Genomic DNA, 19,583 nt, shown 5'->3' with positions numbered 1-19,583 from the left:
TGCTGGCTTTATGATCCCCATCATTTTTAGCGGATTTTTATGTGTCTTCTTTTATGGCTTAACCCAAACAAATATTTGTTCACATTTGACATTCTAACTGGTAAATGTCATAATAAAATCAGTTGTTTTGGAGCGCTCTCGCAATTGAGTTGCTTGCGTTCTTTATATGAAAAGTGCTAAATAAATACATAATAAAATAAATGAATTTGAAAATAAAACGAAAACTATAAAAATAACAAAAATAATAAATAAAAAATAAGAAAATAAGTGCAAAAAGTGAACGAAAAAAAAAAGAAATAATATTTAAATAATGCATTTACACATCACCACCATCATGTTTATCATATTCGAACATATAAATAAAATATTCACACAAGGTATACCCATCAGTCCTTGTCCCAAAATGTTTCAATATCGTTTCGATGGCTCAGAATGGTTTGGCATACTGTCGGTGCGTAATCCCGATTTTGGTCAGGCCCTACATTTGCGTGTGACACTCTCGATGAGGGGGAAACCAACAACGGTAAGTAGTCGATTCGTAGATTCAATTTGGAAAATATTTATAATTTGAAATAGTGTACAAGATGTGGAATTACTGAAATGATTGTGAAGTTCAAAGCAAATCAGTTCTACACTGATTTTTTATTATAATGGATATGAATCAATTTAAAAAATAATTTAAAGAAGTAAAGCTTTGCTAAAGACCTGTCTCATATTTGAGATTATCAAGAATATTCCCAACAAAACCATTCAGTAGTAAAATATGTGAAAGCGAACTAAAGTCGTCTGATTGGAAAATAGTTTTTTCATACCCTACACCAGCATAGAAATTTAGTATGTGTGCTTAAAATACACTAAATTTATATTTGTTGACCCTAGCCCTATATGAGAACTATCGCAAATCATTTTAACTCTCATTTATCTCTAATAAATGTTGGTATTGCGATTCAATTTGAACCAACTACGTTTTTTTAAACAATAATCCGTCTACCAAATTTTGTGAGGATCTAGTTAGTCATAATTGAGCCTAGTCCCAGTCAGGGATAGAAAGTTGATACGATTGAACTTTGATACTACAAGGTGGCGCAAAAGTAATCCTCCTATCAGAAAATGCTATAAATTTTGCGATTGGCCCCCAATGTCAGCTTTGTTTTGACATCTGTGTAGTAAACACATGCGAAATACACGTTAATAAACAATGTTACGCTACACTGCTCCAGAACGCGGAATATTGCTGACTATTTATTTGACCAATAATCGGTCGGTGACTTCATCAAAAATAATCATGAGTGATGAGGCCCATTTCCATCTTAGCGGGTACGCAAATAAGCAAAATTTACGCTTCTGGGGCACTGAAAATCCGCGTGTAACCCACGAAGAGCCATTACACCCGCTCAAAGTATGGTGTGCTGAAGGAGGCATTTCCCGGGCGCCTAATCTCCCGTTTTGGCGATTTGCAGTGGCCAGCAAGATCGCCTGATTTGACCGCTCCAGACTTCTTTTTGTGGGGCTTTTTGAAGTCGCGGGTTTATGTCGAGAAGCCTCAGACTCTAGAAGCTCTTAAAGACAATATCCGTCAAGAATGTGAGGACCTATCTATTTCTGAGTCGATTAAACGATGTCCGTCCGGCTGGTTGGCTGGCTGTCCATGTAAATCTTGTGCGCGGAGTACATGTCGCAATTTTGAAAATATTTCGATAAAATTTGGTACATATAATTTTTTTCCGCGCTAGGACAGGGCCTATTGAAAATGGCTGAAGTCGGTCCATTGTTTCACATAGCCCCCATACAAATGTCCTCTCGAAATTTGACTTTATCGGTCATAAATGTTTAATTTATATAGGTATCTTCACAAATTTTGCTCCAAATATGTTTTATATACACGGAATTAATGATACCAAATTATATTATGATCGGTTCATAATTCGTTATATCTCCAATATAACCACCTGATTCCGAAAATCACTAACGTGCATAAATCTCCTAAAAATGTTGGTACATAAAATTCAACATAAATAACTCTCATATAGACGTAAATCTCACGACCTAATTTCATGCTGATCGGTTCATAATTGGTCATAGCTCCCATTTAAAAAAAATCACTCACGTATATAAATTATTGAAATTTTAAAAGAAAAATGTTTTTGCTCATTTACTTAGGGTATTATATACTTTCTAACTTGTTTTAATTCTAGTACTGCTATTTAAATATTATTTTGATACCGGACAAAAATTTAATTTTCCGTCCCCTACTCCAATATAAGTACTCTACCTAAAATCACTTAAATAAGCAAAAAACACTTTATATCGACATAAAATTCTAAACAAATAAGTTTGATGTAAGCAAAAATTAGTCTACCAACCTAACCCCAGTATATTAAAAATCTGTTAGCAATGTTAATATACTAATGAAATAATAAGTTATATTAAATTATAAATCACTCTATTAACTTCTGTGTGGATCGGTCTTTATTGAGTGGCCAATTTGGAAAATCTTATAATTTGAATATAAATTTTGTAATCGATAGTAAATTCGACACAAACAAATTTTGATAAACAAAAGTTACTTTACCAAATTAAGTAGAAATTTATAACCGGTTATGGCCAATAAGGCTAGGTTGTTGAAAATAAATAATTAAAAATAAAAAAAAAAATTGTCGGTAATTGACCCAATTGAATCTTTTATTTCAAAAACCAGTCAAGCAACAAATTATAATTATCACCTAATAATTACTTTTACAAAATTGATATGCTTTCCTATGATCTTTATCCATTTTGTTATGTATATTAACATATATACATAATTTTATTAAGACCTTCAAAAGTAAAATAATAAAAAATAAAAATAAATAATTTTTTAAAGAGGTTTGAAATAACTATTCGTCATCATACACTACACCATTTGTCATTGAAATTGAGAAAATTCCAAATGAAATTGAGAATTTCAAATTGAAATTGAGAAAATTCCAAATGAAATTGAGAATTTCCATTTTAAATTGAGAAAATTCCAAACGAAATTGAGAATTTCCATTTCAAATTGAGAAAATTCCAAATGAAATTGAGAACTTTCATTTGAAATTGAGAAAATTCCAAACGAATTCGGGAAAATTCTAATTGAAATTAAGAAAATTCCAAATGAAATTGAGAAACATTATATAAATTATTTTAAACTAAAAAAAAACTAAATTAACGATTATATCAGATGTGGTTGTCTGGAGAGAGAGACCAATTTCAATTTATTTTGTCGTAGAAAACATGGTTGGTCTCGTATTGGATCCCGAACAGTTCTTTCGATACCTACTTTCCGTGTCGCCAACATCCACCTGATAGATGCAATTGGTTCCACAGGCATTATTCAAATGGATAGTCGCAGAGGTTCGTTCACTGCCGAAAGCGCAAACGAATGGGTCAAAAGTATTGATAGCAAGTGTTGGGTAATCAGTTATCTGAACTCGTTTTGGTATGTGACAATGCCCCTTGCCACAGTCGTTTATGTGAAATTTTCGACAACTATCCAGCAACACTTTTACCATTGAGTCCCTATTCACCAATGCTTAACTCTATTGAAATAATTTGGTCCAAAATAAAATATAATTTTCTCAATTTCATTTGGAATTTTTTTTAATTTCATTTGGAATTTTCTCAATTTCAAATGGAAATTCTCAATTTCAAATGGAAATTCTCAATTTCATTTGGAATTTTCTCAATATCATATATAATGTTCTCAATTTCAATGAAAAATGGTGTAGTTCTACAGTGCCTTCTGAACTAAACACGGATTTCTCGGCTTTGTTTCAGTGGCAGTATTTATTATTTTTTCATTAAACTGTACAAAAGGTAAATGGATTTTTTGTTGCTTGACTGGTTTTTGAAATAAACGATTCAATAGATAAGGCAAGCTCCCAAAAATCACATTAATCAAAATGTCCCCAAATTTTAATACTACTAAAAAACACTGTTAATTTCAATAATTTCTACAAGTTTCATACAAGTCGTGCTAAAAATTTAAATTTTTAAATTTGAATCAGCTATAAAAATAAGTACTGAAAATTTTTTTTAAATTTCTGGTTGTATTGGAAAAGTTGAACTTTGTCATTTAAGAATACAATATCATTCCTATGACTACCACGACTGACTGGGCAGTACATAATCCGATCAACCAAATTTTTCAGTACAACGCAGTATTTGAAAACCTAATAAATTGTCAATTAGCCGCCTCGGAGCTATGATTAATGATAAATGTTAAGAAAACTATCCAGAGACAATTTAAGCGTTGCAACATAAAATCGAAGTTGCCATTGAAGAGATTTGAGCCGAAACAATCGACAATGTACTGATCGTATGAAGTACTGCCGAGCCAATCGTGGTAGTCATATGAATGGTATTGAGTTCCATTCTTAAATGACAAAGTAAAACTTTTTCAATAAAACCAGGATATGGGTAACTAGGTATAGGGTGGTCAATTTAACATTTCTTAATCATCTTTGATAAAAGAATAATCTCTGATATTTACTTTTTTTGAAGATAATTTCATTGATTAATTAACGTGAACATTTTTTAAACAATTTAAATATTTCATACCTCGTTAGTATGACAATTGTGTTTACATTAGAATTTTTTATATTTACATGCTAAAATATTTACTTAATTACAACATTTTGTCACAAGTGTTAAATTTATCCATACAATTTTGATCCAATTTTTTAAAACTTTTATTAATCTCTATGAAAAATTCAACTTTCTCTTATTAAAGCACAAAATAAATTTAATTCTTATAATTTAAATAAAATATAGAAAAAGTCACTTTTACACTTAGCAGACGGTAATGCACTTACTGCTTCCTCATCTGTCTTTATTTGTTCATTATCTCTTGTAAACATCATATATTTAACTCAAATGAACTTGAGCCTGAATAATAGAATTTTCACCAAAAAAAATATTTAACATTACTCATATATCGTATCTTTGCACTTTACACTATTTTAAATTATTCTTATTTAATTATACTTACGATAACATTTTTTATTGAATTTTGTTAAATTTGTTTTATCCTTTTTATATCCCTTTAAATATCCTGTATTTTTGAACAACAACGACAACAGAATTATTTGGGCGAAATTGAATTGCTAACACGTGGACAATTCTTAAGCGACACACCGGTATTATATAAAATTAAATTTCCGAAAAATCACTTCCCACCTAAATTGTTACAAATCACAACGAATAATCAAGTTGTTTGTCTAGGAGCAGCAGGTAAAGTATTGAAAAAAAAAACAAAACTACGACAAAAACTTAAAAGAAAACCAAACAAATAGAAAACTTTATACAAAAAAGAAATGAATACACAAAAAAGTTAAAGTAAAATAAAAATCCTACTTTCTTTTAAGAATTTGTTGCTCGTATTTAAGCCAAAATGTGTAACATGTATTTATAAAATCAAACATTAAATACATTCCTGTATTTTTTTCCGTTCTTTCTTTATCTATTTTTATCCTTTTTGCCATTAAATGTTGCTGTTGTGAACATTTTACTTGACACTGTGTACTTGGTACCCATCATCGCAAAACACAAATGTCTATTGGTGATGTGTTGATATGATGCATCCATCAAAAACAACAACAAAAAATATATAACATTGAAAACATCAACCAACAACAAAAAAAAAACTATTCATTCATTTATTCAACCATCCATCCATCAATATACCATTCATGCAACATGTTGTTGTATTGATTATAAATGTATGCGTGCAACTGCATGTGTGTGACATTATCTATAAAAACAGATCACAGTATCTTTGTGACACAAATACAATTGGAGCACACTAGAAAGTTTACATTTCTACCCGATGAAATACCACCACCCTCCTCATCCTCCTCCTCATCATCATCATCATCTTCGTCGGCAACAGCTACAATGGGGTTGGGAGGAGGTCACTCAACATCCATATCATCTTTGCCCATAACAACAGGCATGAAGGAATCATCAATGCTACCAACAAATATTGCATTTGGTACTAAACATTTGCCTTTAACCAACATGGAAAAGTAAGTTCAAAATCTTTACTCAAACACCAAACAATACCAACTAGCAATTTACATACTTGCTTACAAAAACATACCAATGGAAAGACCAACTGACCGTCGTACAGTCTGACAGACAAACGGTTAGGTAAACAGACAGACTATTTAAATTGTTGCTAACAAAGAATTTGAAAAATTATTTCCTCTCCTTTTTCTTATAATTTTCCTTTTGCATTCTATTTGTTAATTTTCTCCAGAAATCCCATGCGCCTTTCAAAGGATATTTGTGGCACTATCGATGACCGTATACGTTTTCAAGTTTTACATGCATTAAAACAAACTACATCGGCTTCTATGGTTTCTTCTTCCTCCGGCACAGCATTTAAAAAGCCAGCAGATACTGTAGGTTCCTTATTGTTGTCAACAATATTGTCACGTCAAAATGAGGAAATCTCTACGGGTGGTAAAGCTGCAACTGCCTCAGAAAACCTGAGACAAGGAGAACACGATGATGATGATGATGTAGACGTGGATGCTGTTGATGACAGTTTACCGCCTTTAGTTACCAGCGACACTGATTTGAATTCTGATTTCATGTTGGATGATGCTGGCTCAGTTGATGGTTCAATGACCATCAATGAATTACCCTCGATTACTCGTGGAGCCTGGCCCTGGCTGGCAGCCGTTTATGTCAACAACTTAACTTCACTGGCTTATCAGTGTGGCGGCACATTGGTCTCTCCGCGCATTGTCATCAGTGCTGCTCACTGCTTTCAGCTGTTCAAGAAACGTTATACGGCCAACGAGGTATTGGTGTTTTTAGGACGTCACAATTTGAAAAATTGGAATGAAGAGGGATCGTTAGCAGCTCCGGTTGATGATATTTTCATACATCCTGACTACAATCAACATCTGAATTCGTATGATGGCGACATAGCTGTGGTGGTGCTGAAAAATGAAGTTCGGTAAGTAGTTATTATCCTCATATACGATTGCTTCGTACAGCAATTTGCAATCGGCCCGGTAGTTTAGAAGATTTATTACCACTATTTTTGCGACATAATACGTATTAAATTAGCCCAAACTCACTATTTCAATTACCTTCGTTGTCATTCCATTTGTAATTTTCACAATATAATTTTCCGACCCTATAAAGTATATATATTCTGGATCCTTATAGATAGCGGAGTCGATTAAGCCATGTCCGTCTGTCTGTCTGTCCGTCTGTTTGTTGAAATCAATTTTCTGAAGACCCCAGATATCTTCGGTATCCAAATCTTCAATAATTCTGTCAGACATGTTTTCGAGAAGTTTCCTATTTAAAATCAGCGAAATCGGTCCACAAATGGCTGAGATATGAGGAAAAAACCAGGACAACCTCGACTTTTTACCTATATCTGGATTACTAAGTCATTAATATAGACAATATGGATATCTAATGATAGATATTTCAAAGACCTTTGCAACGACGTATACCATAGTAAGTTGGACCTACAATGGGTCAAAATCGGAAAAAGTATTTTTTTACCTGAATTTTTTTTTCACAAAAAAATTTTTTCTTTAAAATTTAAAAATTAAAAATTTAACAAAAAAATTTTTTTCCCAAAAATTAAAAAAACAACTTTGGAAAAAAAAATAAATTTTGTTTACCTAAAAATATTTAATATTTGTATTTTGAAGTATAATTTCGTGAAGGGTAGGGTAGAAGGGGGACCATACGCAACTTTTTCTTTGAGGCGATCTCAAATCAAAACCACAATATATATTCTTAAATTTATTCTTGTTTCGGATACTTCAATATGTTGGCTTTAGTTTTATTCATTTCAATCTTGCCTATCTTATCTTAATATATGTACATATTTTTTTAACATTTATAGACTGACCAAAAACGGCGAAACCCATGGGGTAAATACGCCAAAGGGATGGGGCAGATTTGTCATTTGTAAAATAAAACAAAAAAATCCAAAAATATAAACGTATTTTACTGTTTTATACCTCAATTTACAAAACAAAGTATAATAAACTAGATATTTACCCCCGTATTCATAAAAAAAAATTTAAATTTTACAATGTTTTAAAGCAAAATTTCCATACAAAATTGAATTTTAAAACGTTGTTTAAATTTAAAATTTGTTTATGATTACGGCATTTATTGTTTATTTCACATAATTTAACCAAAAAAAATTTAAACAAATTGTGACTGATTTTTTTATATTTTATCGACATTTTGCTCTACATGACAGAGATTCCTTGTATCTTGCGAATGTGCCCCAAGGGGAGTTTTGAGGTTTAATATAAATTTTTTTCGTACTTCAAGTTAAATAATCTAAAAAACTAGTGTTACTAATTGTTCACTATTATTGACATTCTATCACCATCCAATATCTTTTTTATATCACAAAGAATTCACACCCTGAAATATTTTCACAGCAGCCACGCTGCCTCACATCATATGTAAAATTAAACTTTTCAAATTTTCAGGGATGGTAAATAATTGATAAACGAAAACATAACATGATAATGTAACAAAATCGGTTACTCGGTTACGGTGTTGGCAGATGTGCCCCTGTGGCGCATGATCCCCCTTCGACCCTATATAAGATTCGGCACAGCCGAATATAGCTCTCTTACTTGTTTTTAATACAATTATAAATCATAAATTTAATATTTTTTTATTTACAGCTTCAATACTTTCATACGCCCCGCTTGTATGTGGTCTGGTTCAACAAAGAAAGAATATATCGAAGGAGAACACGGCATTGTAGTGGGTTGGGGTCTGGGTGGATTTAATACCACCAAACACACCTCAACCACTAGTACGGTGCCGAAAATTGTCAGCACTCCTATTGTTTCGAATGATGATTGCTTTCACGCAAATCCCAAATATCGCAGTCTCTCCTCGAATCGTACCTTTTGTGCAGGCATTATGTTGCAGCAAGCACAAACTACATCATCCAAAAGTGGATTTGGTGGAAAACCCATAAGTTTTCAGCATCAACTACATCAAGGACCCTGTACCGGAGATTCTGGAGCGGGTCTAATGATTTTCAAAAACAATCGTTGGATGTTAAGGGGGACAGTATCGGGTTCTCTGCCCATGCAATCAACCACAGATAGTTCAACAGCATCGACAACCTCCAGAGCAAGCCACAGCTGTAGCGTAAATCAATATGTGATATATACGGATGTGGCAAAATTTCTAGATTGGATTTTCGCTTTTATTATATAACCGAAAGAAAGGACTGAAACAATTGCAAAAAGACTTTGAGGATAAAGAAAGGGAATGGAAGAAAGTGTGAGTATATGTGTAAGTGTTCGAATTAAGTAATTTTTTTAATTTAAATATCTTTCTGTGTTAAGCACAGTTGCCGCTATTATTAATCATAAGTCATGTAAATATTTTAATTAAGTTTATATATTTAAATTAAATATTTAGTTATTGTTTTAACTGTGATAGTTTTACAAAAGAATAATATGAAATGATATATACGAGTTTGTATGTTCGAATGTTCGAATTTTAACATTTTAATAAATAAATGAAGAATGAAGTTTTTCGAAATCAAACTAAAATGTGGTTTTTAATTCTCAACTAGAGGTACATCTATTCTTAGATAACATTTTTGAATTTCTGCAAAGTCTAAAATTTTATACTTAAAGGTATTTGCTGTTTTATTTAGCGAAACTAATGAAATAAATAGACATTATTTTTTTTTAACTGAAACAATATTATATTATTTATTATTTTAAATTTAAAATTTTCGAAAATTTTAATTTCTATCCTTGTTTATTGGCAGCCTTCTGCTTGTTTGCACCAGCCTTCTGTTTGTTGGCACCAGCTTTTTGTTTGTTTCCACCTGCCTTTTGCTTATTTCCACCAGCCTTTTGTTTGTTTCCTGCATTGGGCTTGTTGCTATTTAACCTGATTTGCCTATTGATAGCTTTTTTTTCGTTAATGATTTGCTGTCTTCTTTTCATCATGTTCTGTTTCCTTTTCTTAATGAACTCTTCTCGCTTCTTAATGGTTTGCTGTCTTTTCATGAGCTCTGCGCGTCTCTTTTGATTCTCCTCTTGTTCTTTCTTAATTTGTTGTCTCATTTTCTTAATAGCCTGTCGTCTTTTCTTGATGGTCTCACGTCTTTTTTGATTAGCTTTCTTTAAGCTGTTCTTGGCAGCAGCAGGTTTATTACCACCAGCGGCAGGTTTATTTCCACCAGCAGCTGGTTTATTTCCACCCGCAGCAGGTTTCTTAGAGGGAGCGCCACCAGCTGGTGCTTTTCCTGGAGCAGGAGAAGGGGATCCACCTGCAGGAGGCTTAGATCCACTAGCAGGAGGTTTAGATCCACCAGCATCATCTTTGTCTTTATCGCCATCACCTTTATCTTTATCGCCATCACCTTTGTCATCACCACCATCACCTTTGTCATCACCGCCATCTCCTTTGTCATCACCACCATCGCCTTTGTCATCACCGCCTTCATCCTTGGCTCCTTCATCGGCTTCATCGCCTTCGGCAAGTGCCAATGCCAATACAAGGCCAAAAATAAATATTGTAAAAAGTTTCATTGTCCTCTCTGTTTTCCTCTTCTACTTCGTTGCCTTGTTCTTAATCCAACAAACTCTTGAATTAAACTGTAATTAATTCTCTGTCTTATATCCACTATTTATGGTAAAATTTTTGAAACATTCTTGTTAGAAACACGCGTAAAAATTAACACAAAATATTTGTCTTTAATTTTCTATAAATATTTTCTCTTTCTATTGAGACTGAATAAATAATAATTACGTGTGTGTTAAAGCAAATTAGTAAATAAATATTAACTTTAATAGAAATTTGAATATAATTCTTAAATAATATTTATACCGTCATGAGTCAAGGAGAAATATAGTTTTATGTTTAATCAATAGCAAGACAAATTAATCAAGGTCGTTTGTTTTTTAATATAGATTGAAAAAGTCTATACTTAGTCCACGCTGTGCCTACATACTATTTATAATTATATAACATATGTGTACAAAATAGGCATAAAACATTTAGCAATTTCTGTAAATCGGACGATTTCGTATATTGAAATAAGTTTATTTGCTCGAAAGTAAAACGAGTAAATCATGTGAATTCTATCTACACAACACCAAAATATGAATATTCGTTTTAAAAACGAAAACTTGCATTCGGTTTACCAACCAGGTTGGCCCCGTTACAAGGCCAACAATATTTTCTGAGGAGGGCTTTGTTTGGGGACTGGGGACAAATGTTGCTCGATTTTTGATTTGTTCAAAGATTTATCACGATTGCCGCATAATCAACATATTTATGACCGCTCAAACAGTTTTCCGGGGTACATTTGTATGGGGGATAGGGTGAAATCATAGGGTGACAAACAAATGTTATCAACAGAGAATATTTCAGCCAGCTAGCTCCTTTAGTGTGGGCCCTATCGTGTTTTAAACAGAAAATCCTAACTTTTCAACCAAATAAGATAATTCAAAAATTTAAAAGGCATATATAGACAATTGATCAGCCTATGGAATGAATGTTAGAAAAATGGTCTACGCCTTTTAGGTAGCTACTTATGGGTTAGCAAAGTTGAAATTTGTGGAAAAATCCATTTTGTGGGATGTAAAATAAAATATTTTATTAAATTTTTTGTGTTAAAAAGATTTATGATTTAAAATTATATTTTAAAATAATTTTTTTTAAATTTTGTTTTTAAATATTCCGAAAAGTTTTAATTTTTCTTTTATTTATTTTTAATTTTTTGTAAAATATTGCTCACAATCCTTAAAAAATTATATATCTAATAGGTTTTCACGGTTATATGTCATAAATTTCCCAAAAATGCATTTTTGGCACCATGTCTTTTTCAAAATTTCGTATATCAATATATCCGCTATAGTCCCCGTTCGGCTGTTTGGTGACTATCTGGATTTTTTACCTATTTATACCCTACACCACCATAGTGGGGAGGGTATAATGCGTTTGTGCAGATGTTTGTAACGCCCAAAAATATTAGTCTAACACCCACCTTAAAGTATACCGATCGACTTAGAACAGCGAGCTGCAGTGAGCTCTCAAATGAGCTCTCTTGTTTTTATTTTCACATGTACGCAAGCACACACATTGTATAAAAACAGTCAGTCTCGCATGAGCATTGATAGAAGCAGGTTGTGTTACGCTTTTATGTTTGTTTATTTCATTATTTCAGCTATTTGTTTTTGTTTTTGCCAGAGACCCAGCGGGAAAAAATTATAGGACTTCAGTTTGTAGGCCTTCTAAAAGGCATACTTACACATTCTAAAAGATCCGATACTAATTCCACACTGCCTGCTCTTAGAAGGTGTTCAAGAAGGCCTATGAATCCCCTTCTAATAACAAGTGGTTAAATAAAAATAGTCTACATCAAAAAATAAAATACTCTGCATCTCTTTGATTAACTCTCTTTACAAAATTTACAACAATAAATTGCTTGATGTCGCTTCTTATTTATTTTTGTTGCTTTTTAAGTATGTAATCAGAAATTATCATGTTTCAAAAAATTAAACATTTTAATTCTTATTCTTATTTTAGATCTTCTAATAAGACTTTAAATAGGTCTTCCATGGTAGACGTTCTATAAAACTTTAAAATGCATGACTTTTCATAGGCCGTCCTTTGATGCCTAATTTCTAATGCTTTTTTTCTCTTTTAGGCCTTCTCATGTAGCTCTTCCATAAGACTTTGCAGTAGTCCTATCTTTCTAGGCATTCCATATGTCATTCCTCTACAGGCCTTTCATTAGAGCAGTAATAACAGGTTTTTGTACAGGCATAAGACCATATATCAGCCCTACAAATAGCCCTTCCAAAGTAGACCTTCTAATAGCCCTTCCAAAGTAGACCTTCTAATAGCTCTTCCCAATTAGGCCTTCTAGAAGCCCTTTCAAAGTAGGCCTTCTAGTAGCCCTTCCTAAGTAGGCCTTCTCTCAGCCCTCTAACAGCAGCGAGTGTGCAAGGCCTTGGCTCGCAATGACACGCCGTGTAAAATTTAAATGATTTTGCAATGCGGCTAGAAGTCCTTGTGTCTGCAAAAGAAGGCCTTTAGGAAGGCCTCTTTACTGCATCTTTTTCCCGCTGGGGAATAATTCTCAACTCATACAACTACAAGATCTAAAAACTGTAGTGGTGTGAGTTTGCATTTCGCTGACTTAGAATCACTTTCTGAGTCGATTAAACTTTGTGCGCAGAGTACAGGTCGCAATTTTGAAGATATTTCGATGGACTAATTTCATGGTGATCGGTCCATAATTGGTCATAGCCCCCATATAGGCCCTCTTCCGAAAATCACTCAAAAATATAAATTATTGAAATTTTAAAAGAAAAATGTTTTTGCTCTTTTACTTAGTGTAGGGTATTATGTGGTCGGGCTTGACCGATCATACTTTCTTACTTGTTTTTATTTATATCTGGACTATTCACATCTACTGATAGATATTTCAAAGTCCTTTCCAGCGACTTATATAACGCCATAGTAATTCGGACGTACAATGGGTCAAAATAGGTAAAAATATTAGTTAACCCGAGTATTTTTAACATAACATTTTTCACCAAAAAATATTTTCAATCTTTATCTTAAAGTATAATTTGGTGAAAGGTATATAAGATTATGTACAGCAGAATATAGCTCTCTTACTTGTTTTATAAATTATTTGTTATACCCTAATAGAACAACTTGTTTTTATTTATTTAAATAATTTTCCATTCCACATACTTTTTCTTCAATAAACTGCTATAGGAAGTAAATATTTGTTTAATAAGTTTCTTTTAGTTAAACTATAATAACGAATTATTAAGTGTTAATACTTTTCAAGGTTATATCACAGATCAAGTGATCATATTTGATTAGTTAAGTCTTAAGTCCAATCAGAAATTTTGACACAACCTTACAGTTCAAGTATTAGAATGATATGTTTAAATTTAGAAGCCTCATTCTTCTCAAAACTTCCTGAATGTCAATTTACTAGGGTTGTCAATTATTCGAGTTTTATTTTAATTTAATAAAAGTTCATATGTTTTATTAATCGAGTGGTCGAATAATTTCTCAAATTTCCTTGATTATACGAACGAATAATGATTAGAAATTATTATTCGAATAATTTAATAAAATATGCTTACAACCAGAAAAAAGAATTTTTTAATTCGGAGACTTTCAGGAACTTTTTAATTGTATTTTAAATTATATTGTTTATTAATAATTGGAAGATATAATTTAACATTACCTACATAGATCTTTAGTAATCACAAATTTTTCGTTTTCAAGTTAAGTTTTAGAATGTTCCATTCATGGAGTTTTCGATTATACGACAATGAACGAATATTTTTTTATTCTAAATAGAAAAATTTTATTCATTGGAATAAAAAATATAGTTTTTCTTCTATTATACTAATACCCCGGTTTGCGTCGCTAATTGGGCCTGGAGAAACGCGACGCAAACCGAAACGACGAACGATTTTCCATACATTAGTATTGATTTTCATTTAATTGCTTCCTAGATTTATAATTTTTGCTGAAAAAAAATGATTTTTCAATACAAAACATTTTCATATTAAAGACGGAATTCGAAGTACATACTAAAGACGCAACTTCGAATCCATGTGACGCAAACTGAAACAAAATCGATGCAAATCGAAGCACTAACGACGAAACTTCGAAGCCATGCAACGCAAACTGGAACAAAATCGACGCAACTTCGAAATCATAGAAATTTTAAAAGACGCAACTTCGAAACCGATGCAGAACGAAGCGACGCATAACGGGGTATTAGTGTATTAAGCATATTAAGCATATTACGATTTTTCGATTTTATGTTTTTTAAAGAATTAACATTTCATTAAAAACGCGAAATCACAAAAATTAATTAAAAATTAATTAATTCAAAATGTTAAAAGAATTTTCAAAAATGACCTACTATTATTAGTCACTTAGCGGGAGACTTTTCGCTGTGGCACAGTTTTATTAAGAAAATATTGGATTCGTCTTGTCGAAAACTATAATTTTTAAGTCTTAATCTGCATTTTGTAAAACTCCTAATGTTGTGGTTTTAGTCATCTGACTTTTGTGTAATATTTATGGCACTCTCATCCATCATCAAATGATGAGATCATATAGAATGCAGACGCCTAATTAAAACAGGTTTCTTTTCCTAACTCTATTAAAATGTTAAAGTCCATTTCAGAGAAGTGACAATAAATTAATTCAACAAAAATCCGCAATCATGCATAATTTCCATAAAAATAAAACAATTGTGAAAAGTTTATTTTTCTTTAAAATCTGTTTAAAAAATATATTTTATTTGTTAACAAATTGGACATTTTATACTTTAAATATTTGAAAACATTTTATCCTTGTCTGTTTGGAACCTTTTGCTTGTTGGCACCAGCTTTTTGATTTGGCTTCTTGTTATTTGCTCCATTTCTCCTTTGGTTAGCAGCCATCCTCTTTCTTTTGGCCTGTAATTTCTTCAAATTGGCCTGTTGAAGTTTAAAGTTTTCCTGTTGCCTTTTCAAATTAGCCGTTTGTTGTTTCACAATAGCACGTTGTCTTTTAACTAAGGCCATTTGCCTCTTCCTAACGGCCTGAATTCTTTTCCTATTGGCCTGCTGTTTTTTCATCATAGCCTGTTGTTTTTTCAAAATTTTCATTTGATTTTTCTTAACTTCTTGTCGTTTTTTAGCCAGTTGTTGCTTATTATTAGCTGGCTTATTTGAGCCGGCAGGTTTATTACCAGCTGGTTTATTTCCACCTGCAGCAGGTTTCTTAGAGGGAGCGCCACCAGCTGGTGCTTTTCCTGGAGCAGGAGAAGGGGAGCCACCTGCAGGAGGTTTAGATCCACCAGCAGGAGGTTTAGATCCACCAGCATCATCTTTGTCTTTATCGCCATCACCTTTATCTTTATCACCATCACCTTTGTCATCACCACCATCACCTTTGTCATCACCGCCATCTCCTTTGTCATCACCACCTTCATCTTTGTCATCGCCGCCTTCATCCTTGGCTCCTTCATCGGCTTCATCGCCTTCGGCAAGTGCCAATGCCAATACAAGGCCAAAAATAAATATTGTAAAAAGTTTCATTGTCCTTTCGATTTTGGTTTTTTTCTACTTCGTTGACTTGTTGTTAATCCAATCAACACTTGATTGGAACTATAATTGATTCGTTGCCATTAATCCACTATTTATGGTAAAATTTTGGAATCAGTTTTCTTTTTATAAGTTGAATAGAAACACGCGTAAAAGTTAAAGCAAATAAAATATTGATCTTTAACTATTCTAAAGTTGTTGTCTCTTTTTATTGAGAGTTATTTAATAATATGTTTATGTGTATATTAGCAAATATTAACTTTAATAGAAAATAATTTTATTAGTAAATTTCATAAGAGTTTTATTTATTTGTTATACATATATGAAATAATTAGAAAGTTATGTCTGTGTACCAAAAACACTTGATATAACTATATCTATCTTCGGTTTTATGAAATATTAAAATGTGATCTACCAATGAACGCTGATTATAAATAATAATAACAATAGGGGGGATATAAGTAAATAATTGTTTCCCATTTTAAGCCGAATGTAGAAATTTAATAATATTGTGTTAAAAAATTTAATTCTAGTCTTGATTGAATCGTTCCCGAGGGAAGTATTACATCAAATTCATTTGGCACTAAAATCGAAAATTTTGATCGACATTTTTATACACTCCATCAAAAAAGGTGAGGGATAAATTGATTTTGTCATTCTGTTTGTAAGACATCAAAATATTTGTCGCATACATACATTAGTATATATTTTCTAAGACGATCTACACAACATTTGTACCTAGTCCCCCTCAGAAAATGCCTTGAACATTCACAATTGCCTTATAATAATTGATATCGTGATGAAGTTGGACATAAACAATTTTTATATGAACCTAAATCTTTCTTTTTATTCAGAGGATCAGTCCATAATTTACCCTACCCCCAATATATGTAACCCCTCAATCAAAAAAAATATTTTATTTTCAATTAATAATTTATATATAAAGATATTAACATAAACATTGAAGTTTTAAGAAACTAATCATTCTAAAAATTCTGTACAGTTCGGACCACAACTGACTCAAGTTCCCATAAAAGGCCAAAACTACATACTGATTGTGGATATACAAGATTCGGCCAAATATAACACTCTTATTTGTTTTCGACTGATTTTAATCTATATATATAAAAATTAAATAGTCCATGTATGTAATGGCATCACGTGAGAACGGCTGGGGCGATTGGCTGATTTTTTTATTTGATTAGAAATTTTCAGGAGATGGTTTGTAAAGAAAAAAAATCAAAAATTCCGGGTAAAACTCGGATCTTTTTTTAGTCCAGTCAACTGTAATAAAAGAGCTCCCTAAAGTATGCAGTACAAATTTAGATATTGTATTTGCAAATAAATAAAAACAGGCAGGTGTGTGTGTGTTGGAGAAACTTAAAGAACTAACATTAGTAAATGCTACCGGGCGGGCCAACTAGTAAGATATATTTCCTATAAAACTATGTAAACAAAAACATTTGGCGTAAATATTTTTTTTACATCGCCATACTTTACAGTATAATCTCTGAGTACTTAGAAAATTTTATCAGGATTGACGAAAACCAACAGAAAGTATTTGTGGTAAATTTCAACCTATCGTGTTTTCAACAGACAGAGAGACGGACGGACGGAGATAGCTAGCTAGATTGTTTTTAAATCTAATGAGGACCCAGAATATATATACTGATGTAAGTATGCGATGAATATTTCGATGTGTTACAAACAGAATGACAAATCAATATACCTACCCCCCATCTTTTTTAATGTTAGGTAGACGTATTATAAATAAATTGTTTAAATTTACATAGTATAATTTTAGGAACTGATATAAAATGAGTATGAAAAGCTAAATATAATGCAATAAATTATTAAATTTATTCAATTTTAACACGATGTATTTTCTTTTTCCACTTACAAGCTATACTTCGAGTTCACAAGAAACCAACCAATTGCGGTAGGAACTATAAGAGAAGATAAAATCACTTTTTATTGTTGGTGTTTTGATTAAGCTTTGATATTTTTTCAAATAAATCTTGATTGTATGTTATTCTCATTCACTCTATAGTATTATTTGTATAATATCTTTAGCTTTTCTAAAGCCTTTTGTGAAAAGTTTTCCTGATGATTTGGGCTAAGCAAAAACAATAAATTTCAGTGAATTTATCAATAAATAAATTGTGAATTTAGCACATAAAAACTATGTAAATCTTACTAAAATATTGTTGTATTCTGTATCGCAATTCTGTAACTTTTTAACGACAAAATTTTGTCGTTAAGTAATCAAAATTATTTAGTTAACAATATTTATCGTTAAGAGATATTCCGAATTAAATTTTACCGATTATTTTCGTTAAAAATAGTCAGTAGATAACGAAATTTGTCGGTAGGTTAACGGCAAATAAAATGTTCTAGTTAAGCCATAACGATTATTGTTTAGGAGTTAGTTTTGTAATATAAATATTCGAAATAAGTTGTTTTTTGAAAGTACGGTTGGTCAACTATTTTGTGCTAACATGCTTCAATTATCTTTTTAAAATAAATTTGGACATATATTTGGTCAATTCACAAGGTCTCTTATCAGTCATATTGTCATAATGTCCTAATATATCTCGTCTCGGCGGCTCGGCTTAACCGACTCTTAGGCATTCGGCGCAGGTCTCTGCTGGCTGCTTACGATAACACAATAAACATAGCATACATAGTAGTATTATTTTAGGACATTTTTTGCTTGAAAAGAAATAAAAACCACTGTGAAATATTAGGACAATATGACATAATAATAGACCTTGTAAATTGACCAATTATATGACTTTGTATAGTATTCGAATTTTAAGAGCAACTTTAAAATGGAGCATAATATCCATAATTAACACATTTCTGGAGTGTATAATGTGTATCCCTATATTCAAATTTCCTAGTTAGCTTTTTAAACCATATTTGGCTATGTGATACGAGTATAAACTTATACAAGACCGTATTCTAAGAAGGAAATTCGTTGGAATTTGTCGACTGTCCTTATAACAACACATATCAAAATTCTGAATCAATGATCACTTGTGGTGGCACAGACATATTTATTACATTGAAACCGCGGTCACCAAAAAACTAGTGTAGGGAGGGTAAAAATGTTGAAAATTAAATTTTCAAATGCGAATATCTCCTAAGCTATACGAGATAATTGATAGCTATGACAAGGTTTTATGTAGAGCTAGACGAGGAGATTCTGTATGTGTAATTTTTTTTTAAATCGAAACACAAACGAAGAATTAGGATCATTTTAAAAATTGAACATACCCGAGGTGTCCTACTTTGGGAACCCCTGGTCCCGCTCCTAGTGGTGTCATGAGGTCCAAGTTAAAAACTTAAACTCGACTACACTTCCTCTTTACGCATGTGAAATTTCATTCAAATCCGCATAAGGGTTTAGAAGTTACAGATTTATTTCCCTCTTTTTTTATTCTC

At 31.9% G+C, this 19,583-nt stretch overlaps 3 protein-coding genes across 3 annotated transcripts; 1 reads left to right on the top strand and 2 right to left on the bottom strand.

Annotated features, from left to right (window-relative positions):
- The first annotated feature begins 292 nt into the window (after nucleotides 1-292).
- Nucleotides 293-9,252, top strand: gd (gastrulation-defective). The gene is made up of 5 exons (XM_065510006.1): nucleotides 293-523; nucleotides 5,103-5,253; nucleotides 5,786-6,047; nucleotides 6,281-6,988; nucleotides 8,706-9,252. Exons 1-5 carry the CDS (start codon nucleotides 311-313, stop codon nucleotides 9,250-9,252), a joined length of 1,881 nt encoding a protein of 626 aa, XP_065366078.1. The 5' UTR covers nucleotides 293-310.
- Nucleotides 9,253-9,797: 545 nt separating this feature from the next.
- LOC135958323 (golgin subfamily A member 6-like protein 2) lies at nucleotides 9,798-10,586 on the bottom strand. The gene has a single exon (XM_065509226.1). The coding sequence runs from the start codon at nucleotides 10,584-10,586 to the stop codon at nucleotides 9,798-9,800; it is 789 nt and encodes a 262-aa protein (XP_065365298.1).
- A 4,809-nt stretch (nucleotides 10,587-15,395) lies between these two features.
- Nucleotides 15,396-16,130, bottom strand: LOC135958322 (uncharacterized protein DDB_G0290685-like). Its single transcript, XM_065509225.1, has one exon. It carries the CDS (start codon nucleotides 16,128-16,130, stop codon nucleotides 15,396-15,398), a length of 735 nt encoding a protein of 244 aa, XP_065365297.1.
- Nucleotides 16,131-19,583: the final 3,453 nt, after the last annotated feature.

The sequence above is a fragment of the Calliphora vicina genome, chromosome 4, assembly GCF_958450345.1.
Source record: "Calliphora vicina chromosome 4, idCalVici1.1, whole genome shotgun sequence".
NCBI classification, from domain to species: domain Eukaryota; kingdom Metazoa; phylum Arthropoda; class Insecta; order Diptera; family Calliphoridae; genus Calliphora; species Calliphora vicina.
This window is presented reverse-complemented; position numbering and strand designations above follow the sequence as displayed.